Source organism: Lactuca saligna, chromosome 4 (assembly GCF_052625555.1).
Source record: "Lactuca saligna cultivar CGN05327 chromosome 4, ASM5262555v1, whole genome shotgun sequence".
NCBI classification, from domain to species: domain Eukaryota; kingdom Viridiplantae; phylum Streptophyta; class Magnoliopsida; order Asterales; family Asteraceae; genus Lactuca; species Lactuca saligna.
The window spans coordinates 154,400,940-154,424,978 of NC_136420.1; the positions used below are offsets into that span (position 1 = coordinate 154,400,940).

Here is a 24,039-nt window from a genome sequence, read left to right on the forward strand (position 1 = left end):
GATGGCCTGGGGTGTTCCAACCTGATGGTTAAATTGGACCCATTGTATGCTTTTTGTTATTATATGTGTGTTATTGTTGTACGGGTATTTTGGGGGAACTCACTAAGCTTCGGGCTTACAGTTTTGGATTTGTTTCAGGTACCTCGGATGACCGCGAAAAGGCGAAGGCGTGATCGTACACTTCCTCGTTTTATGATTGTGGTTTCTGGGAAAACTCTGGTATTGATTTATTTTGAAAACAAGTTTGTAAACATTAATGCTTTTGGATGATTTCGCAAACAAATTATGAACTTGGGTTGATTTTGAAAAGTTTAATTTTTTTTGTAAATTTTTATGGATGTTATAATCACCCTGGGTTTCGGCCAGCTGGCAAGATACACAAGCTGAAACTTATTGCTTGAACGGATGTCTTAGTAATGGTCTAAAATGTCAAAAATAGTTTACAATGTCCCAGTAGAAAAAGGTAGAATGTTGTAATAGAAACTTGAAAGACATGAACATTTTGTCATTATTTGATTTGTTTGTGATTTAATTTGAGTTTAGAAGATGTATGGTTCATTGAAAACCAACTAACATCATTAGATGACATTGCTAAGGCAATTTCGTTTGGAGACAAATATCACAACTCTTTCCACTCATTATGAATGTGTCATTTTTGTTCCATATAATTTTGATTTTTTTTTGGATAGGGAAATGGTGGATTGACAATGGGGAACGAAACATATATCACAAGTCTTTCATTTATTCCTATCATAAGCGTACAACATAAGTTTTTTCTGATAATTTTTGTAAAATATGTTATACCATAATATAAAAAAAACCTATTTTAGGGTGAAGCCCATACTTATGTTCTAGTTTTTAAATAATATATAATATTTCTGAAATATATAAAGAATACTATTCATAATTTCAATGTAATTTATATATAGTATATTTCAGTGACTAAATCATAAAAAAAAAATAAAAAAATATATATTAAATTCACATTTTTCTCAAAACATAATACTTTTTTTTTGTTTTGTTTTGTTTTTTTTTTTGTTTTTTTTTTTTTTTAAATTTACTAAATTAACACAAAACAAATGGCCCATTTGAAAATGGACGGGTCCGGATCACTAACCCACGTCTTAGGTAGTTTCGAGGCTGGAGGAGCAAAAAGCCACCGATCGGTGAAGTATTGGTATCACTGGCCGTTACCAGAGGAGTTGATCGGTGAAGTACGCAATTTCCTGTAATTCTCAGGGACTCAACGACCGAGGAACGCCATTGATTGGTCATTCACTACCGGTTCGAGCACAAATTATTGGCAAAAACACAGTCGTCTCAATTTGTTGGTTTGCTCAAGGTTTTGATAAATTATTCAGCGCTTGTTCCTCATTTAATTACAGTTTCAAGCACGTATCTATCTTCACCTTGTATTCTGTTTGTAATTGTTCAATTTCGGTGTACATGAGTGTAAACTCTTCATATTTAGGCACATTCGATACCCAAACAGTCGGATATTCATATTTAGGAATATGCATAAGCTAGAATTCTGACGTCTTCCTACATGATTAGGTCACGAAGTTGGTGCAAGTAGGTGTCTTGACATGTCTGATTCTGGAAGTGGTAAGCCCACAGGGCGGAATCTCCCTTCATGGATGAGCTCAAGGGACACCGATAAAAAATCTGAGAGTAAGGAACCATCTGATGATGATAAATGTAAACGACAAGGTAAACCACATGCCAACCAAGCCACAACATCTTCTGAATCAAGTTTAGGCTCTAGTAAATCCTCCAAACTCCTGGTAAGAGATGATCTACACTGCTCCACTTCACTTTTTTCTTCTGCTAAATATCTTGACAATAACTTTGATTCTTTTAGGAAGGGGTTGTATTTGTGCTCTCAGGGTTTGTTAACCCTGAACGCAGCACATTAAGGTCTCAAGCATTGGAAATGGGGGCAAAGTATGAAGCTGATTGGAACAACAATTGCACCCTTTTAGTTTGTGCATTTCCTAACACCCCAAAGTTTAGACAAGTTGAAGCTGATAATGGAACCATTATATCCAAGGTTTTAACTTTATATCTTCTTTTATTATTGTTACTTGTTAGAGGTATGAACATCTTTTGAATTTGATAACTTTATTTTAGGAATGGATAACCGAGTGTTACAACCAGAAAAAGCTTGTTGGCATTGAACCTTACCTTTTGCATGCTGGTAAACCTTGGAGGCATCAAAGTAGCTCTAGTTCAACAAACATCTCTTCTAAGAAAGTAGATAAGTCTACAGATTCAAAACCACAGGCTTCTACATTGAGCAAGGTTTATTTAGTTATTCTTCAATGTGCATATAAATGTTGGATGATTAAGTATTAGTTGCAATGACACTTTATTATTTGATAATCAGAAACAAACAGCTCACAAGAATGTTAAAAATGAGTTTTCAACTTCTGAAGTGAAGAAATGGGCAATAGATGATGTGAAAAGGACAATATCATGGTTGGAAAGCCAAGATGAAAAGGTAAACACATATTTTGGTATTTGATTTCTAAGTTGTGCTCCAAGGAGACTGAGTTTATGGTAAATGACTAAATTGACCTTCTTTCATATTACACAGCCTGATCCAAGCGAGATAAAGAAAGTAGCAGCTGAAGGAATCTTGACATGTTTACAGGATGCTTTAGATTCTCTTAAGCAGGGGCAGGTATGTAATTTTTTCTCAATAAAGTTTGCTAGTAAATTGATGCTCATCTATTGTTATTCAATCCACTTCTATTTTGTTTATAGGGTTTGGGAAAGATAATGGAGGAGTGGAGTTTTGTGCCACGTGTCATTGAGGAGCTAAACAAGCTGGACATATCTGGAGATAATTCTAAAAAAGACATCTATCACCAAGCGATTGTCTGTAAAAAAATTTATGAATTTGAGGTTGGAAATTTGGAACATGACACAAAAGATAATAAGAATAAACGACCCAAGATTGAGAAAGGGGTAAAAACGGAAAATCCAAAAAGTGATGCTGCTGCTTATGATAGTGATGATACCATTGAGATGACGGAAGATGAAGTAACGGAGGCATTTGATAACATTGTAAATGATGACCACTTTGCTCATAGATCTTAAAAAACTCTCATGTCTACTCTTTTCATGGTTTTGTGGACTTTTGCTTTGTATGATCTTTATGAAGTTTTTGTTTTTGGTTCCGAATGCCTGATCTTTATTTATTTTTTATTTTATTTTATTACAAATGGCCCCCATTTCTTTTGGAATTTAGCTTTAGGTTTGTTTATTAAGGATTACAATATTATGATAATTGTAGCCATTTTATGGCTTTTTCCACATATAGCCAATAATTTTGCAATGGGCTTATTGTGAAATCGCTATCTGCTGTGAAATTTGCTTTTTGTATGGTTCTCACCAAAAATAATATTAAAAAACTAAAAAGAAATTTTATATAACTGTGATATTTCTTCTTATGTTGTGAAATTGTTCTTCATATCTTATGGAATTTTTCATATTATTATGAAAATTAATGATTTTTTTTTTTTTTTGTTGTGGCGGTGATTTAACGAACCGTTACTGTCTGCGAAAATAAGTTTCTTATCAAGAAAAAGAGATTTTTGATTTTTTTTTTGTTGAAAAATGAGAAAAATCTAAAGTAAAGGATCCTTTTACGACTAAAAAAATCACTTCCAAAAGTCTCTAATTTTTTATTTGAAGCAAAGGAATTTGTTATATTGTAAAATTCACTTCCAAAAGTTTCTTGTTTTTTATTTTTTCTCAAATTCTTGTCCATCAGATATATCGAACTTGTTATGATGTGTATCCTTTTTTTAACAGCTAAAATGATGTGTATCCTTTTAACGCCGCTAATTGCTTTGTCTTATTTTTTTAGAGCACAAAGCTTTTTATAATAAGCAAAAAAATGAATAGCATGCTGCTATACGAAAGCACAACTAGAAATTGCAAGCATTAACTGAGGAACAACACGAATTTAACTAATTGAGACTAAAAGCTTTGCTCTATGTTTAATCTTTAGCTAAAAATTTGATGTGTGGATCTTGTAGCTGAGTATATTGTAAGCACATAAAATGATGCAACTCATAGTGGTGTAAATGGTATTAATGACATGATTATGGAACTCGGAAGTATGAGAATAAACTCATAGCGGTGTAAATGGTGTTAATGACATGATTATGGAACTCGGAAGTATGAGAATATGATCTTTTGTCTCAACTTGTTCCATTTGATAATTACCTTAAAAATGTGTTTCGAAGAGATAACTAATAAATTACATGGTAAAGGAATACTATTATACTGTTATTTAAAAAAAAAAGAAAATAAGATTGTATTTGAGGTAAGAATATCAACATTTTAAACTTTGTGATGTTTATCTAATAAAACTTTTCAACTTAATAAAGGATATTATAAGAACAGGGCATTAAATTTTGTGATGTTTATCCAATATGTTTTGATTTTTGAATGATATTGAACCAGATCAATATCAAATAAAGCTTTGAACTTTGTGATGTATAATAGATAAAAATGAATTTTTGTGATCATTATTTATTTTTTTTTTGAATTTTATGATTTGTGTTGAATAAAACTTTAAATTTAATAATAAATGCCAAATAAAACTCTAAACTTTGTGATGGATATCATATTGAATGAAGTTTTGAAGTAGTTTATTCATTATACATCATTTTTTGTTTAACCTACATTCAAGCGTACTAAATTACTACTAGTTTTGAAAGTAAATTGATTATAATGTGTTTACATAGATAAGATATGAGTCGTTATTTCTATCAGAACATACTACCTTTTAAAAAGGAAAGTGATTCGTACACAATAGTTTTTTATCATACACAACAATTTATGCATTATAGAGTTGTACAATACAACACTTTAAAGCACAAATTGTTGTGGATGGAAAAAAAGTGTTGTGTACGAATCAGTTCCCTTTTAAAAAAGAGAAGACTAATTTGACGGGGATAACGGAAACCTAGAGTTGGTTACAATTTGAGTGGTTAAATTTCGAAATTTATTTGTTTGGTGGCTAAATCTGGAAACATTTTAGCTTAGTCTCAAGAATCAAAGAATTACAAACACACCCCTCGTAATCTTCCAACACTAAAAAAAGCTTTTGGCCTTCGCTTCCTCGTTCTCTCTTTTCTGAGTAGGGTTGCAGCAGATAAACGCCACCACTCACTTCTCTCTCTCTCTCTCTCTCTCTCTCTCTCTCCAGTGACCTAAAGACCTTGACTAAGCTACCGAACCTCTGTGTCTTTGTGTATTTATACATCTACTTTCTATCTCAAGAAGTGTCTAATCTGCAAGACACAATGGGCGCTTCGCTACCTCCCAAGGAGGCCAACCTGTTCAAGCTAATCGTCGTAAGTTCTTCAATCTGTATTGATTTAATCACTGTATTAATCTGTTATTTCTTCTGCCAGTCTATCTGAAGAACCCTAGTTTTTTTGGTTGTCCACAACTATCTCGTTGACTGTTACGTGTAGATGAAATTGGATCGTCAATTGTAATTATGAAGTGTATTTTGTTCGTTATGAATTAGAGTAAAGATACGACTTTTATGTAGTACCAACTGGCAGCAAGTTCCTTTTTTTTTTTACTATTCATGCATTTGATGCATCACATTGAATGAACTTTGAATTGGTACTTCTTTCTGATGGATAAAAACTTAAGATTGATGTTCCATGCAACATTATATAGGACACTGTAGCGATTTATTTAACTGGATTTGCATCAAAGAACATTTTCTTTACCCTAGTATGGATGACTGAGACAAAGTCAAAATTGTTCTGCACATTTGTGTAATAGCCATTCAAACCAAATTCTTGGTGTTCACTGTTCAGCAGTGAACCTTACCAGTGCTGCATAATATAATATTTTAGTTGCAACAGTGCTGCCAACTTCTTAATATTACCAGCATCATTGTCTGACTGTGTTAAGTGGTTTGATATTGATTGAGACATTCTCTCTTGATTGTATGTTTGCCAGAAATCTTATGAAACAAAACAGTATAAAAAGGGGCTGAAGGCTGCAGATGCTATATTGAAGAAGTTCCCAGATCATGGAGGTTTGTTTATGTTATAAGTTATTATCTAGTATTCTACTGTTACACTAAATTGTACCCTTGATTTTTAGTTTTTACTATTCTTCCATTTTGGTTTCTAGAAACTCTTTCGATGAAAGGATTAACATTGAATTGTATGGACCGAAAGTCAGAAGCATATGAGCTAGTTCGATTGGGTTTAAAGGTCGGAATTGTTTCTTTTCATCATATTTCACATTAAATGTAAAATGTTTTCTTTCTTTTTGGTCTGTATAAATCTAATATGAACTTTAGCATCACTTGTTCCATTGTAGAATGACTTGAAAAGCCATGTTTGCTGGCATGTTTATGGTCTTCTGTATCGGTCAGACAGAGAGTATAGGGAGGCAATTAAATGTTACAGAAATGCTCTGAGGATAGATCCTGACAATATTGAAATCTTGAGGGACCTATCACTTCTACAGGTGGGCATTCTTGTGTTATATATCTCATATTTTATCTTCTTTTGGGTGGTTTATGGTGTTTTTTGTCCTCTACATGCAGGCACAAATGCGGGATTTGTCAGGTTTTGTTGAAACCAGACAACAATTGTTGACTTTGAAACCAAATCATCGCATGAATTGGATTGGTTTTGCAGTTTCTCATCATTTGAACTCAAAGTAAGTTGTGATATACTTTTATACTCAAAAACTACTATTCAAATGTTTCTATTTTCTTCACCTTCCAGAACATTTTGTTAACCTTTATGTTGTTTTGCCAGTGCTTCCAAAGCTATTGATATTCTAGAAGCATATGAAGGGACTCTTGAGGATGATTATCCTCCAGATAATGAACGTTGTGAGCATGGTGAAATGCTGTTATATAAGGTAATATGACTAATATCTGTAATAGAGTAAGCTATTGAAACTTGAAAGAATACATTTTTATGTGCCTTTGTTGTCATACAGATATCTTTATTGGAGGAATGTGGATTGATTGAGAAAGCTCTTCAGGAGTTGCACAAGAAAGAATTCAAGATTGTGAGTTCATTGCTTATTAGTTTCAAAATGGTATATATAAGAGAAAAAATTGGATTAATTATCTTTTGTCACCTTCTGCAAATGCCATACTAGGTTGATAAGTTATCCTACAAGGAAGAGGAGGTTTCTCTTCTTGTGAAGCTTAATCGCTTTGAAGAAGGTGAAAAGTTGTATAGAGTTCTCCTATCAATGAATCCTGACAACTACAAGTAAATCTTTTTTTAGCTTTTATGAGCTTCAATTTAGAAAAAAAAAAGAATATTAAGTGGCCTCTTTTATCACTTAGATACTATGAAGGATTGCAAAAGTGTGCTGGATTACACTCAAAGATTGGTCAATATTCATCTGAAGAAATTGATCAGTTGGATACATTGTACAAATCACTTGCTCAACAATACACCTGGTCTTCTGCTGTTAAGGTGATATAAATTACACCACATTTTGACTTAAATTAAAAAATTTCCTCTTATCTAAATTACAACATTTTGTTCTTAGAGGATCCCCTTAGATTTTCTTGAGGGTGTAAAATTTCGTGATGCAGCTGATAACTATGTTAGGCCTCTCCTAACAAAGGTACATAAAGTTTTGTGTGTGTGTGTTTTTTTTCCTTTTTGTTACAAACTCTTACTTTTGTTAATGTCACATGCAGGGTGTCCCTTCATTGTTCTCTGACCTTTCTCCTCTATATAATCATCCTGGAAAGGTTTGAGAAAGCTACCACTTTCACAAAATTAAAAAAACTGTGAATTTTCTTGATTTCTTCTTTTACTATGGAAAATCTTTACCCTTTTTTTATAGGCTGATATTCTTGAAAAATTACTCCTTGATATCGAGGAATCAATTAAGAAAACTGGTGGATACCCCGGAAGGTAATTTACTAATTTGTGGATTATGTATTTAATCCCTTTTCAGATTTTTAAATTAACTTCCATTTTTTTATTTTTGTAAAATTAATGTGTTAAAGTAACTCTAATACAGGTCAGAAAAAGAGCCACCCTCAACACTTATGTGGACCATGTTTTATTTGGCTCAGGTTTATCTTCACTTGATTTTATAAAATTTCCTTTTTCTCATTTTTATCAACTATAAAGTTTTCCTTGTGTAGCATTATGACAGGCGAGGTCTGTATCATATTGCTCTTACTAAAATCGATGAAGCCATGCAACACACTCCAACTGTTATCGATTTATACTCTGTCAAGGTCTGTTTTTAAAAAAAAAAAAAAAAAACTTCTCTTACATTTCTTTATAAAAAGTAACAATGAGATATCTAATTGTTCACAGAGCAAGATATTAAAACATGGTGGAGACTTCACAGCAGCTGCTGCTTTAGCAGATGAAGCTAGATGCATGGATCTTGCAGATCGTTATGTAAATAGTCAATGTGTCAAACGAATGTTACAAGCTGATCAGGTCAACACCTCTAAATAAAATATATATATATATATATATTTTCACTTATCATGTTTCTGTTTAATTTTTTATTTATTAATTTATGTTGTTTCATATTTTTTATTATAGGTTCCACTTGCTGAAAAGACAGCTGTATTGTTCACAAAAGATGGAGATCAGCACAATAACCTTCATGATATGCAGTGCATGTGGTTAGTTTTTCTTTATTACAAATAAGTTTGAGAACAAGTATACATATTTTTTTAATTTTAAAATTTTTTAGGTATGAACTTGCTTCTGGAGAAAGTTATTTGAGGCAGGGTGATCTTGGACGTGCTTTGAAAAAATTCTTGGGTGTAGAGAAACATTATGCAGATATTACAGAAGATCAATTTGATTTTCATTCTTATTGTTTAAGAAAAATGACTCTGCGTGCATATATTGAAATGTTAAGGTTTCAAGATCGACTTCATGCACATAATTACTTTAGGAAGGCAGCAGTTGGAGCTATAAGGTAATGCTGATGATTCAGTTACGTTTGTAAAATTTCTCATTTATTTATACTCTATAATATACCTTTTGAAATTTGTTTTTTTTTTTTTTTTTGGTATTGTTTGATGCAGATGTTATATTAAGCTGTATGATTCTCCTTCAAAGTCATCTACTGAAGAAGACGATGAGCTGGCAAAACTACCTGCTTCTCAGAAAAAGAAACTGAGGCAAAAACAGAGGAAGGCTGAAGCACGAGCTAAGAAAGTATTCATTCTTTACATTTTATGGATACAACAATTGTTTTTTTTTTTTTTGTTTAATAATTTTTTTTTGTTTTATGTTTTCTTAAGGAGGCAGAAGTGAAAAGTGAGGAAGCAGTGGGTGGTGTTTCCAAGTCTGGGAAACGAAATGTCAAGCCAGTTGATCCAGATCCACATGGAGAGAAGCTATTACAGGTACCCCCCCCCCCCCCCAATATTGCTTGATGGAATTACTCTTGTAATCTTTTGTAAATGTTAGACTGAAGATCCATTAATGGAAGCTGGAAAGTATCTAAAGCTGCTTCAAAAACATTCATCTGATTCCTTGGAGACACATTTGCTTTCTTTTGAAGTAAATATGAGAAAACAAAAGATCTTGCTTGCGTTACAGGTAATTTTATTTCAAATAAAAAATTGGAGGGAAATAAAAAAAAAAAGAACTAGTTTCTTTGATTTGATTTGGATAATAACTTAACTAACTTTTGTGTTTCATCAGGCCCTGAAGCAACTACAACGATTAGATGCTGGAAACCCGGACTCCCACCGATGCTTGGTATCCCAACAAGCAAATTAATTACTCTGATAGCTTTATTTTTTATATATTTTTTTTTAATAAAAAATCATATTTCATTCTTTTTACAGATAAGATTCTTCCATAAAGTGGCATCAAGGCCAGCTCCTGTCACTGATGGTGAAAAACTGATTTCCGGTGTCCTAGAAGCAGAGCGACCTACTTTCAGGTTGTTAAAATTGATTATTTGATTACCTTTTACAACATTAATCTTTTTTTATTATTTTATTATTTTTTATGTATTGTGAAACAAATTCTGGGTTTTCTCTTTTGTAGTCAGTTGCATGACAAATCTCTGATGGAGGCAAATACTATTTTCCTCGAACAACATAAAGGTTATTTCTTACTTCTCCATTAAACGGATAAATACAAGAAATATTAATTATATTCTTGATGTTATTATGTAGATTCCTTGATGCACAGATCAGCAGTTGCTGAGATGATTTACTGTTTAGAACCAAACAAGAAAGGAGATGCGATTAAATTAATACAAGATTCACCCAATAACCTTGTGTCTAGGTAAATCTGACTAATAAAATGCATCACATATATATATATATATATTTTTTATATATACTAAAAAATATGCTGTGTTTGATAATCAGTAATGGATCTGTTAGAGAATGGAAGCTTAAAGACTGTATTGCAGTTCACAAAACATTGGGGGCTATTTTCAATGATCATGATGCTGCATCGAGTAAGTTTTTAATGCTTCAGGGAATGTGATTCCATCAATTTTGTTACTTTTAATTTGGTGTTTTTTTTTTTTTAAAACATGATCATGGAATGTAATTTACTCATTCCATTACTTTGTTTATTCCATTCCATTCTATCAAATACCATTATGGAATATAACTTTTCTGTTTTGTAGGATGGAAAATCCGATGTGCAGAGTACTTTCCGTACTCGACCTACTTCGAAGGTCGCCATTGCTCTACTCTCACTGGAAACAGCGATTCCAAACATTCACATGCCGAAAATGGATCGATTCAATTCCTTCCATCAAATGGAAAAGTAGAAAAGGGAATAAAGAATCTAGCAATATAAACAACACAGGAATAGAAATCATCTCGTGCGTATAACTTAAATGACAAGATTTGATCAAAATTACAAAATCATGTTGCAGGTTTGGAGAGAAAATGGCACCTCATACAACCAGGTACTGGAAATGTTTTTGTTTAGTTTATTTAAGGGACAAAATCATGTGTATACTTGAGATGTGTTTTTTTTTTCAGTTAAAGTATTTGATGTCTTTTTAGTGTTGATTTTGGAGGATTTTTAGTTATTAAGATGAAGAGATAGTTGGGAATACCTCGAGAGTATGTTGTACTTGGTCTTTTTTTTAATTTTTTATAAGTTTATCATGTACAAATGCTATGAAAATTTTGGCATTGAATATTTTTACTACTGCAAACACGTTGTGTTTTGACGTTATTCCCATATGGTTGTTTTATCTGAATCGAATTATGTGTGATGGTTAAGGAGTTAAAGATAGCATGTTTTGAAAACCATAGTGAACCAGACAGTTGAACTAGTTTAATCGGGATAAGCCGATTCGGTTAATTAGAAAAACTGGGTGGTTAGGTTTAAACCAGTTTGATTATACGGCTTTTATGAAAAAAAAAAAAAATACTAGAATATTTTATACTAAAAAGTAGAAACTATAAACAAAGCCATTCCATGCAGCAACAACACTTGACCCACCTCAAAGATGGTACTTCTATATAAAAGAGCTACAAATTTTCTTTTTATAATCACTACTCTCTCCACCTTCATGTTAGACAATGATACGAGACTCTTAAAGCGAATGAAAACAACCATTATAAGAACTAAGAAGCCTTCTTATTCAGTAAAGACTAAATTATAATTTTTGTCCACAATCCTTCTTTTCTATTTCCAAAGTGTATTTCCTAACGATCGTTTTATTGTGCTTCCTATTAAAAAAAGTTCAAGATTATTGGATTATATATATATATATATATATATATATATATATATATATATATATATATATATATATATATATATATATATATATATATATATATATATACACACACACACACACACACACACACGAAAATGCAAATAATATGTGAAAACGCGAAAACAAGAAAAACCTATTAGATTGTACCACCTCAACATTATATTTTGGACAATAATTCATCCAAACTTTAAAATAGATTATAATAATCGATAATAGATGAGAAATTGTTTCATATTAGCAAAGTATGATTTTTGATATTTTTATTATGAAAACGTGAACTTAAAAATGGTTAAGGACGTGAAAAAAAAGTAATTGTTAAAAACGTTTTTAAATCTATATTATCATAACACGATCAAAAGTAAACTTATTATCTTTAATTAATGCTAATAAATTTATTTTTTATAGTACATGTGTTTGATTTTTATAAGATAAATATGTTTTCGCAAGATATTTATGTTTTCGTGTGTATATATATATAGGGTGATAGAGAACCATAATTAACCAAATTAATCATTTTTTTTCCAATTTTTAGAACTTACTTTTTATCAAAAAAAAAAAAAAAAAACTAAAAATACAAAAATTCATAAAATTTTATCATTTTTCCAATGATATCAAATTCGATAATTTTTTTCACGTCAAATTCACAATGTGAATCTTTGAAAATTCACAATGTGAATCTAAATTCACACGGTGAATCAAAAAAAATATATTTGACATTCACAATGTTAAGTTATGAATTTAAATATTTTTAGTTTTTTTCGATAAAGAATAAACTTTAGAACTTGAAAAATAAAATTTGGTTCCTTGGCTTAATTTTGTAAGACCGTGAGACGCAATCCTAGCCATTCATTTGGTAGATAAAATAAAAAACATTTTTAAAATGCAAAATAATTGAAAATTTTCAATTTTTTTTTCAAAAATTATTTTCGGAATTTGTCTTTTCCAAAAAATAAAAAATAAAAAAATACCAAAAAAATAAAAAAATTCTTTTTTTTTTTTTTTTTTTTTTTACATATTATAGTAGAATAAATAGAATATTCTATATATCTGAGAAATCTAGTATAATATTCTAACATTCTAAAAATCACATTAGAATATTTACAGTGTAATATTCTATTAGAATATTTTACGTATTTTTTAAAACAAAAAACAATAATTTTTATTTTTTTTATTTTTTAGGTAATTAAAGTTCCGAAAATAATAATTAAAAAAAGAAATTTTGAAATTTTCATTTTATTTTGCATTTTAAAATTATTTTTAGATTTGGTCTCACGGTCTCACAAAATTAGCATGGTCTCAAATGAACCTGAACATATATATATATATATATATATATATATATATATATATATATATATATATATATATATATATATATATAAGTTCAATAGAGAACCATTATTAATTAAGGAAAGCGTCGAAATTTAATGCGATCAACGACAAAATGAAGGGTTGTAGACTTTTACAATGGACACACATGAACTAGATTATAACAAAACCCACTTCATTTTTTTCGTTTAAGAATTTATTTAGGCCATGTTTTTTATCGAAAAAAAACTGAATATAATGTTGTTAACGATTTTATATCTTCTTTCCATAGAGATCCATAATGAAATATAAAAAACAGACTTTTTTTTTTTCGAAAAAAACCCACTTCATATGACAAGAACACCATTCAGGAGCAATGCTGAGCCAACAATCAGAACATGAGGACCTTACAAACCATATACATTCCTTAGAGGAGGAAGTGGTCATCCTGAGACAACAGATCATTGCAGCCGATGCTAGGGCAGCCTTAGCAGAACAGAGAGCGGAAGAGGCCACTCATGAAATGGTTGGGCACCTTGTGTGCCATTTCGGCATATGATAAGACTAGTATAGCCAAGTGAGATAGTCACTACATTGCTCACACCATGTCTTAGGTTTATTATGTCTTTCATCACAACTAGTAGTAGTAAATCAAGAGAGGTGTGCCCTCCAAGAACCCATGTAATCCGAATCAACTAATTGTATTGATAATTATATTCTATTTGATAAACCTAACGTTCGTACAATACCTACTACTACTTATCACCATAAGTACATTAATGTGATAGAAAATTTAGGGAATCATACGACAAACCATGTGACTTATATACATGCATACATAAATGTATATATATATGTATAAATAAATATATATATATATATATATATATATATATATATATATATATATATATATATATATATATATTAGATACAACTAGAAACGGCCAAAGTTACTTACGAGCTCGTTTCTCGCCATGCAACAGAATCATGCATTTAGATGGAAACAAGCGGCTAATTGGCAAGACACTAATCCTGCAGATAGACTCTACTACTTTTCAATCAACATTGACAGCTGCTGTGACAGCCGTCATTGCACAACTCAACGCTAACAACACAAAAAAATGGAATCGGTGTCAACAATTCCAATCGTAATAATAACCAAGGGCATCAACAAAGGGCCGCCTACAAGGACACCCCAAACCACAAACCCAAGAACATGAAACGAAAGTCCTGGACGGGAAAGGGGGTAGTTCGACTCAAGGACCTATCAAAAGGCAACGAGCTGTAGTAGCCCATACACCCACTGACCTCACTAACCCAACACCGAGAAAACCATATGCTGGAAACCTCCCAAAATGCAACAAGTGCAGCTTCCATCATAATGGAGTTTGCCGGGAATTGCATTGCAATAGGTGCAACAAGAAGGGGCACACCGCCCGCCACTGTAAGACCCCGACCCAGTACATCACTACAACCCCTGATGCTGGAGTAAGTCTAATATGCCACACATGTGGTGAAACGGGACATTTCAAGAGACATTGTCCAACAAAGAGGAATGACGGAGCAGCGGAAGGAGTTTTAACAACAAGACATGATGAAGCAACAAGGAACCCTACTGGGATTTTCGGTACGTTGCCAAACAACAAAAATTAAGCATCGAATTTTCTCAAATTTTTTTTCCAATTAAAAACATAATCATAAATTGCTCCCTCAACCTAACAACATATTATTCATAGAAAAACTAAAGATCTTTTCAGTTGAGCTATGATGGCTTAGTGTAAACGCATGGTCATATATAATTGAGATTCTACATATTTAGAGTGCGTGATTCCGCCTTAATTCCTGTTCCTTGTCTGGTTGTGGATTTAGGGCAGGGTCACTCAGTCGACTGTCTTTTCAATCTTAATTATATACGACTAGGTTACACCAAACTATTATAAGGAGACCTAGCAGGAAACATACTACGAGATTTCATCATTGTAGTATTTGGTGGTGATTTTGGTCAATAGAGGGTGGTGCAAGGTGGTCTTATGATGGGGTAAAGGGGTGGTGAAATGGTGGTGTTTCAGAACTGATGAATTTGGGTTGTAGATTCATGAGGTTTTAGAGGGTTATGCCCTATATTTAACACTATTTCAAGAAGATGGAGGTGGCGAAAGGTTACGAGGAGAAAAAGAACTAATTAATTTTCTTTCATTAACTTGTATATGGCTTCAATTTGATCAAAGAATGAAAGTGCTTTAGCATGTTTCTTCATAAGTTCATTTGACTTTCACAAGTCAAAGACGAGAGAGAGAGAGAGAGAGAGAGAGAGAGAGAGAGAGAGAGAGAGAGAGAGAGAGAGAGAGAGAGAGAGAGAGAGAGGGGTCATTCTCTAATTTTTAATTACTTAAAATCATTACAATTTATATAAAAATAATAAAAACAAATATAAAGGGTATAATTGTCTTTTTAAGTGATAGGGACCAAAATCACTAAAAAGATCCAATTTTGGACCAATGGTGCACCAATATTTCGTTTTTGATCAAAAGCACAAAATTTTGACAACCATAGGGACCATTTTTGTAATTTTATCTTTTTCCAACAGGGGAAAGTAGAGTTGCATAAACAAGAACACTGAAAATAGAGGTAGGGGAAGAAGGTCCAAGGGAAAGAGGTGGGATCATATTTGACTTGGTAAATGTAATAAATAAATAAATAAAAATTAGAAATATCATAAAAAAGTTAAAGGTAATATGGTCTTTTCATGTCTATCAGAGACTCAAAACGCAATAAATTCATATCATATGGACGATCTGAATGCAAAAAGAATATTAGGGACCAAGTATGAAATTTTAACCAAACCGACTATTTTAAGTAATTTGCTATTTAAAAAAAAAGTTAAACACTTAAAAATGATCAAATTTGCTTGTTCATTGTATGTTTTTTTCCATAGTCCCATTTGCACTAATACATGTAAATATTTTTTTCGAATAATCACAATATATATATATATATATATATATATATATATATATATATATATATATATATATATATATATATATATATATATATATATATAATTTCTTTTTGATGCTGAATGTTTGAACATGGTTTAAGGAAATTAAGTTGAACATTGTATTTATAAAAATGTTAAAAAAGTTTTTAACATTTATATAAACACCAAGTCTTAAGATTATATATACACTAAAACCCGTTAAAAAAATTTGACATGAGGAGGGTAAAATATTTTTTTATCTTAAGGCTTCCCATGTAGGTTAAAAAACTAAATCGAAAGTTTATGATAATAAGATTTTTATTAAATAGTGTGATTTTAATATCATTGTTTTATATTTTATCCATATGAGAAATTATAAAAGATAGAAAATATGATAATTCTACAAATTAAAAAAAAAAAAAGAAAAAAAAAAAAAAAGATCAACCGCATGGTACCTTGAATTTTGCGTTTGATGCCAAAACCAACCAAAATCAAAACATAAGGGAACAAACATTGCAACACTCAACCCTTGTGGCCATGGAGGTTCGCCTGCAGTGGCTCCAGGGCATGAAGCAAAGCTTTATGTTTGCAGCGGGGGATTAGTCGGTGCGCAAAAGCTGACCCGGAAACCCTCGTTAAGGAAGTTCCCTTTCCAAAAAAAAAAAAAAAAAAACATTGCAAGAGAAAATATTTTAGCATCCTTATCTATAGATGTGCCTTTCGCATGAGTTTTATTTCTTAAGCAATGTGATATAAAAATTATGTTAGCCTCTTTAGTTATAATTGATTGCTTTCACTTCATCTTTTTTTATTAAACGATATAGGTTAAAAATAAATGACAAAAAAAGATACATGATAAAGGTGAATTTGATCCCACATCGACATACAGTCAATAAACTTAATAAACTCTTTTATTTTATAAATAAAGATCTCCCTTTAAATTTAATATAATTAAATAATTATTAATCATTTTTATCTTTTAGAAACTTTCTCGGTATTAAAGTTTAAGGAAAAAAATATATAATTAAACATTCTATTATTTGAGTTTAAACAGTGGGTTGATTTTGAGTAAATGGTATCCATTTTCACCAAAAGAGTTTGAAAATTAATATTACTTGATTTTAATGCAATTTAATTATTATATTATCAAACAAAATGGTTCCTAAAATATTGCGGTTGATTTTTAAACCTGTTAAAAATAAGAACATAGAGGAATAAAATTATAAGAAAAAAATGTTTTAGTTTGGTTACTTATTGTTTCCCATAAATTTTGTTTCTTAAACAATATGGGATAAACAATATGTTAGCATTTTACTTTGTTTTCACTTCAAATTTTTTTCGTAAGCAACGTGGAATAACAAAACAAAAAACAAAATGATACGTGATAAAGAAGAATTTGATTTCACATGGTCATGGTAAACAAACTTAATAAGCTTTTTTATTTTCTATAAATAAAGATCTCGCTTAAAAATTAAATAGTTATATAATCCATTAATCATTTTTTATCCTTAAAAACTTTACAAAATATTAAAGTCAGATATTATATATCAACTTCATATATAAATTATTATTATATTCAATATCAATGACTAATAATTTCAATAACATATATTTATCAAATTATAACTTAATAATTTTAACTCGCACAAAACGCGAGATTTTGCATAATTATTCAATAAATCAAACTTAAATAGTTGCAATAAGAAGATTATGTAGTTATCTTGCATATGTTATTCGTAGTTTCCATTTTATTAGAAATTAAAGCTTTTGACGTATTAACGAAGATGATAATTACATGTAAACTATTGGGCATTGGCCAATTGTTCATTAACAGTTGTCAATCCATGCATCCACATATTATATATCTATGTATTCATGGACACATGCGTACACACGTTCACGAGTTAGCATCCATGCATCACCAATTGGGCCCACATAATAAACTACACTTAAGCTGACCCATTTTGGGGGTCATAGCTTATGGGTCCAGATTCTAGAGTTTTGTTATGGTCATACGGAACATAATTTTGTTTCGAGTGACTTACGGATCCAAATGGGCCCAACCCATAAGCCCATGGCCGACTATATGTGTATGTTCAGAATATCATATCAATTATAAATCTTTGACAATAAAATATATATGAGGTGAATAAGACGTGACATCTAGACTCTATCTACATCAAGGGTTACGTGGTAGTAGGGACGATAACGAAAGATATACATGCCATTTTATCATTAGATGGCAATTCGATATATAATTAATATATATTGATTGCAGTCATGTTTTATAACTTTATCTATAAATAATAAGAAGTGATACAAAACAATTTAGGTTTATAAAGTTATACAATATAAATATTTAAATCATAAATTGTTGTCATAACTTATTAAAAAAGGTAAAATTAAAGTCTAAACAAAATATACATTGAAATTGTATTTTAACAATAACTAGAATGAGGTACACCGTTCCGTGGGGTTCGGTTACGACCATGCTTTTAGTCTTTTGGTTTTCGGTTATGTATGTCGTATAGTCAATACGTAGTGTGTCGTTGGTGATTGTATTTCTTAGTAATGTGTGAATTAAACTTATATTTCTCAATGAATTGAATCGGTACATATACAAGGAGAGATCCGAATACAATGGATCAGTTATAACAAATGTGGATGACTAAATCTATTCTTATCTAGAATTTTAAATATAAAAGACATGTGAATAATGTACATAAAAGAAAGATGGATTGGATCCGGGTTCCTGGATCCGAGTTCCGTGTTATATATTGATATGTAGTAGGAAGTAATATTTGTGTTTTAAAGGATATTTTATTTTGTAACATATATATATATATATATATATATATATATATATATATATATATATATATATATATATATATATATATATATGATAAAAACAGTTGAATTGAAAGGATTTTCATTGTATTTAGATGAGGGTATTTTCATTATTATGAGTAAAAAAGAAAATACATACTCCATATTTGTATAACACAATCCTTATGTTGCATGACAAAGAACCATGTAACCAAACAATCAATATATGTGAAAGCCGGAATAAGAAGCAAAAAAGAATAATATTATAGTGGGGGAAATGATTTATTAGAGTAATTAACTGTTGCCCTTGTACTTAATTGGTCACTTTCATTTTTTTTTATCTCATTTATCATTGAACTTGTTGTATGTGTTCACAGAAACCATTAAAACCGGCTATTGAAGGTTTCCGACAATTTCTTATCTCCGACGACTCTCTGGTCGTCATCTCTAGCGAGTCTCCGGCAAAAATGAGATTTTCGACGGATCCTTGGGTCTCGGTTTGATGACTTATAGCAGCAGCAAGCAGCAAGAGGTGGTAATGGTGGTTTACCGGCAACAAAAGGGAGGTGGCAGGTGGGTTCCAGTGATGGCAGGAGGAGGTGGCATGTGGCTTGCTGCCTGCATCCCTTCTTCCTTTTTCTGGCAGCAAATCGACAGGAGGGAGAGAGGGAAGGGTGGAAAAGCTAAGCAGCAACACCAACGGTGGATGCCGCTTGGATGGAAGTCGAGAAAAGTCCGCCGGAAAAACTCGTTTTTGCCGGAGGTTCGCCGAAGAAGACGACCGGAGAATCGCTGGAGATAAGAAATTGTCAGAAACCTTCAATAGCCGGTTTCAATGGTTTCTGTGAACACCAACAACAAGTTCAATGGTAAATAAGATACAAAAAAAAAAAAGAAAAGAAAAGTGACCAATAGAATACAAGGGCAATAGTTAATTACCCTAATAAGTCATTTCCCCTATTATAGTGTATTTACAAATACCCAAATCTAAGTATTCCGTGTCAGCACTTGGACGAATTACCAAAACACCCTCATCATTTGTGGATTCATTAACCAAAGCACCAATATTTTGATCCCAATAAGAGTATGTACTCACTCATCTGTGACAAAAGAAAATCATATAAAAATTAAAGTTTAGCTACCAGCCTACAATATTCTATCAAAAAATTTGTAGAAAGAAATGTCTTATCTATTTATATCTAATATATTAACGATATGTATTAAAAAAATCCAACACCCAAAACCTAATTTCTTTATTTTTATTTCCTATGAAAGCATTGTGGTTGAAACATGAATCCATTTAAAAAAGTATCATCCAACCTGGGTATATATGTGTGGCCTTCGCCTTCTGTTAAACAGATGACTCCACAACCTCTTTCATATTTGACAACGTATGTTCTTCTGTGTTCTCGTCCACATCTCCATAAGAAACATGTGTTTCATTTCATTTCATTTATTTTTATTTTTTAACAATGAAATTAAACCGACGGCATTTTGAATAAATAAATAAAAATAAAACAAACCTCGATAGGCAGGTCAACCCTGAATAAGGTTATGCTACTAGGATTAAACCTGAAACCACTGCATGTAACAAACTTGATTTAAAAAAGTAAAATACATAAAGTGCAAATTATGTGTTTTTATTAATTTTCTGAATAAAAAAATATGGATATATTTTTTTAGAATATTTTTATGCATAATAGTTTACTCTAATGATATTTGGAAGTTGTGGCTCAACGTTTTCTACTTTTAATGTGCAACAACCAAAAATATCATCTTCATCATTATCATGTAAGCATAAACGTGAAATCCATCAAACATTGGAATGTAATCTTAAATTCCATTTCGTCAAAGATAAAAATACTACATTCTCATGTCTTGCCATGGGTGCTAACTTATCAATAAGATATGTATTGCAAAGATCAAACCGTGTCCCGTACATAAGAACATCGTCCTTGTAGATAAGGAATATACATAAGAAGATTGTTTTTTTATTACAGTAAATTTGATTTTGAAAAAGTTGTATCCGGTTCAAATTGCAAATAAACATATGAAATATGTGAATTTTAGCAAAAACTAAGGAACCTTTGAACAAAGTTTTGTTTGTACCGTGTGATTGTAAGTGAGAAATAATGGATTCATCATTGAATTGTTGTGGTGTGTACTCCTTCCTAAAATTGCAGTCATTGAACTCGTCTTCCTCGTTCATTTCTATATCCAAAAAAAAAAAAAACTGATTATCATTAGTAAATCGAGTAAAAAACATGACTCATCAAACATACATTGCCTTACATTTTTCACCATACTAAAATTGAATACTTTGATATTATCACATGCATGTGATAAAAAGACTTCTTTTTATTCCATGTCACACAATAATAATAATAATAATAATAATAATAATAATAAATCTGAACTACTAAAAAGAAAAAGTTAACTATTTTGCCCTTCTGTCTAAATCTAGCTTGAACTTCATTAGCAATACAAACACCACTTGGGGTCAATTCCACTACTCTCCCAACTCTATCAAAAAACATCCAAAAAGTTGAGAATAAAAATATATATATATATAAATTATTTGCTAACTTGTTATACTTTTGATTTTCGTTTACAATATCCACATGTTGAATCAAATGGTTACCTTTAAGTGTTGAGGACCAATCACCACCTGTACAAATTTTAAGCACTAATATTGCAGCAACAACTGTAATGAGCATCACCTGGAATTAACATAAAAGCTCTAAATATTCAAAAGATGAATAAACTTATGATTTGTTGAACCACGTTTGAATGGAAATTACTCCATCCTTTATTTCAAGCCATGTGAAATATCTACACTCAATAACCTATCTCACATAATCCATGTTTTTTCCACCCAAACATCATGTGGATTTTTGACTGAAAATTCAAAATGAGGGACCACTTGCAGATCAATCTGTAAATGTAAATAAAATCCATAATCAAAAGTTGCTTTCAAGAGAATCTGATCAGTTTCATTCAAACATTCTGTCAAAAATCTAATGTGCAAGTCAAATCATTTGATTGTGATACTTAATTTGATACATATACTCCATTCTAATGTGTATCTCCAAAGTAGCAAATGAAACGGATAAACCCTCAGTCATCTATATTTTGACTTTATGAAACAAAGTGAAGATGAAGTATTAGGTTGTGTATAACCCTTAACATCATCCACCATACCCAAAAGATGGAATCTGAAAAGAATAGATAAGTATAAGCATTTATATAAAGTTTATACACTCAAGTCTCTAAAAATACAGAAAAATAAGACTCACCCCCTTCTACAACAGGGCAAACAACAATTCTTTGGCCATAGTAAGATTTAACAATAGCAGGAGCTTCCTACAGCCAAACACAAAAGAAAACAAGAGATATGAAAGTCATAAAAAGTTGTTAAAGGTGGTTGTAGACGATGAAATTAGTGTTATCATCAGATATGTAATTAATTAAGCATGAAACCCAATAAAAAAGAAACCAAAAAATGACAACTTGGTTAAGAATCGAAGAAATTGGAAGCACCTGTTACTTTACTTACCCCCTTTTACTACTTGTTTATCCCAACCTTCCTTTTCATTTCAGCACCAGTGACAGTTCCTTGCCTCCCACCTCGCTGCATTGGAATGAAATAGAAGAGGAAGAAGTGGTGGAGCCGCCTACTGCCGCCGCTAAGTATGGAATGCCATACCCCTGTTCGTCAATCACCATTGAGACTAATTGCCTTTTCTCTTTTCCTTTTGTTCGGCCCCGTCGGAAACCTTTTCTTCCAAATGATCGAACCCCGTCGCATTCACATCTTCATCTTCTGTAAAACAAATTAACCGAACAGAGACAATAATTGTTAAAGAGGAACACAAAAACAGAAAGGGGAAATAGAAGAAGAAGAGAGAGAAGTTACCTATCCAAAAGAAGAAGCAAGAACAAAAAGAAACAGCGGTGGAAGTTGACCCAAAAGAAACAGGGAGAAAGAAGAAAAGAGCATGTGGACAACAAACGACAGGGAAGAAGACACGTAGAAAATTTAAAAGCAAGTCAGGAATGTACGAACAAAAGAAGAATCATATTAAAATAAATGCAAGACAAATAAAGAAAAATAGAAGGGGAATACACGACATTTTAGAAGAAACGAAAGAAAGAGAAGAACAGGAAATTAGAATAAGGTCAGCCACAAGTAACAATAGAGAAATAAACAAAGGATCAAAATTGTCAAAAGCTTAACAAGTTAACTGTAGCTAAGGCAAGAGAATTTTAATATATATATATATATATATATATATATATTTACTATCTTATAAAAGAAATCCCATTATTTCTAAAAATAGATTGAATATATAATAATATTATTTTTTAAGACGTTCAAATCATTAAGTTAATAGTACAAGTAGTTATCAATAAAATAATATTAAATTTTAACCTGTGTTTTGAATCCTTATATTTCTCAACAAATTCTATCTCCTTTCCTGAATATTGGATAATTCAAAATTTGAAACCATCAGAAAATACATGTTGATTCAAATATCCCTCCTGCAGATGACTCTTTCTTAACAGGTTTTTATTTTAATCCTTACTTGTAATTGATTTCATCATTTTTAACTTTTTGTATTTTTATCTTATAAATATATTGGGTGAAAGCTTTATTATATCAGGTTTGTTCCTAAAAAGGTTTTTACTATGTTTTTTTAATGTGTTGGCTTTGCTGGTTCAAAGAACTCAACCAAGAGGGCCAGTTAGAGCATTGTATTATCATTAGTTTGTATATTTTGACATCTTACTTTTGCAATAAAGAACGGTTAAACACAAGATTTGACATGATTAAGGTAGTTTGTATATTTTTCATCTTGTTTAGTCTAAAAATGAAACCTTTTTCATCATTGGTCCTTATAATATCAAGTTCCATCACATGGACTTCCTGATTACGGTGATTATTGTCGTTATTATAAGTTTCTATATAGATTTTGTTCAATATTTTAAGATTTCGAGAACCTAAATCAATATGAATCCTTGAATTACATACCATCGTTGAAAATGTTTTAATTTGTGACCAAACTTGGTTTAAAATCATATGAACAAGTTGACACCTGAGTATTTTGTCCTTCTCAAAGGCCTATTTATCGACTTTTGAATCACAA

General features: G+C 31.2%; 2 protein-coding genes and 2 long non-coding RNA genes across 4 annotated transcripts; 2 read left to right on the forward strand and 2 right to left on the reverse strand.

The window, feature by feature from the left end:
- The first annotated feature begins 1,108 nt into the window (after positions 1-1,108).
- Positions 1,109-3,186, forward strand: ATXRCC1 (BRCT domain-containing DNA repair protein). The gene is made up of 7 exons (XM_078991495.1): positions 1,109-1,342; positions 1,555-1,784; positions 1,862-2,050; positions 2,131-2,301; positions 2,387-2,500; positions 2,597-2,683; positions 2,767-3,186. Exons 2-7 carry the CDS (start codon positions 1,587-1,589, stop codon positions 3,100-3,102), a joined length of 1,095 nt encoding a protein of 364 aa, XP_078847621.1. The 5' UTR covers positions 1,109-1,342; positions 1,555-1,586; the 3' UTR covers positions 3,103-3,186.
- Positions 3,187-5,125: 1,939 nt separating this feature from the next.
- On the forward strand, positions 5,126-11,199 carry EMB2753 (tetratricopeptide repeat (TPR)-containing protein). The gene is made up of 26 exons (XM_078991496.1): positions 5,126-5,372; positions 5,998-6,076; positions 6,175-6,257; positions 6,367-6,516; positions 6,596-6,711; positions 6,813-6,918; positions 7,000-7,071; positions 7,165-7,280; positions 7,358-7,490; positions 7,567-7,644; positions 7,721-7,774; positions 7,870-7,940; positions 8,050-8,104; positions 8,177-8,272; positions 8,355-8,483; positions 8,592-8,674; positions 8,746-8,976; positions 9,086-9,218; positions 9,305-9,409; positions 9,474-9,605; positions 9,711-9,767; positions 9,857-9,954; positions 10,062-10,120; positions 10,193-10,304; positions 10,391-10,482; positions 10,657-11,199. Exons 1-26 carry the CDS (start codon positions 5,322-5,324, stop codon positions 10,830-10,832), a joined length of 2,667 nt encoding a protein of 888 aa, XP_078847622.1. The 5' UTR covers positions 5,126-5,321; the 3' UTR covers positions 10,833-11,199.
- Positions 11,200-19,135: 7,936 nt separating this feature from the next.
- On the reverse strand, positions 19,136-20,397 carry LOC145038874 (uncharacterized). The gene is made up of 2 exons (XR_013679610.1): positions 20,213-20,397; positions 19,136-19,992 (listed from the first exon to the last, which is right to left on the reverse strand). It is a non-coding gene; the product is annotated as an uncharacterized LOC145038874 (long non-coding RNA).
- Positions 20,398-21,479: 1,082 nt separating this feature from the next.
- On the reverse strand, positions 21,480-22,765 carry LOC145038872 (uncharacterized). The gene is made up of 3 exons (XR_013679609.1): positions 22,449-22,765; positions 22,189-22,255; positions 21,480-22,107 (listed from the first exon to the last, which is right to left on the reverse strand). It is a non-coding gene; the product is annotated as an uncharacterized LOC145038872 (long non-coding RNA).
- Positions 22,766-24,039: the final 1,274 nt, after the last annotated feature.

Excerpts from the sequence above, each read along its gene's own strand:
- ATXRCC1 (XM_078991495.1), top strand. The coding sequence starts at position 1,587 with ATGTCTGATTCTGGAAGTGGTAAGCCCACAGGGCGGAATCTCCCTTCA. Across the intron at positions 2,051-2,130 it reads ATGGAACCATTATATCCAAG|GAATGGATAACCGAGTGTTA; the intron begins GTTTTAACTTTA and ends ACTTTATTTTAG. Across the intron at positions 2,501-2,596 it reads TGGAAAGCCAAGATGAAAAG|CCTGATCCAAGCGAGATAAA; the intron begins GTAAACACATAT and ends CATATTACACAG.
- EMB2753 (XM_078991496.1), top strand. The coding sequence starts at position 5,322 with ATGGGCGCTTCGCTACCTCCCAAGGAGGCCAACCTGTTCAAGCTAATC. Across the intron at positions 8,977-9,085 it reads GCAGCAGTTGGAGCTATAAG|ATGTTATATTAAGCTGTATG; the intron begins GTAATGCTGATG and ends TGTTTGATGCAG. Across the intron at positions 10,121-10,192 it reads TTTCCTCGAACAACATAAAG|ATTCCTTGATGCACAGATCA; the intron begins GTTATTTCTTAC and ends GTTATTATGTAG.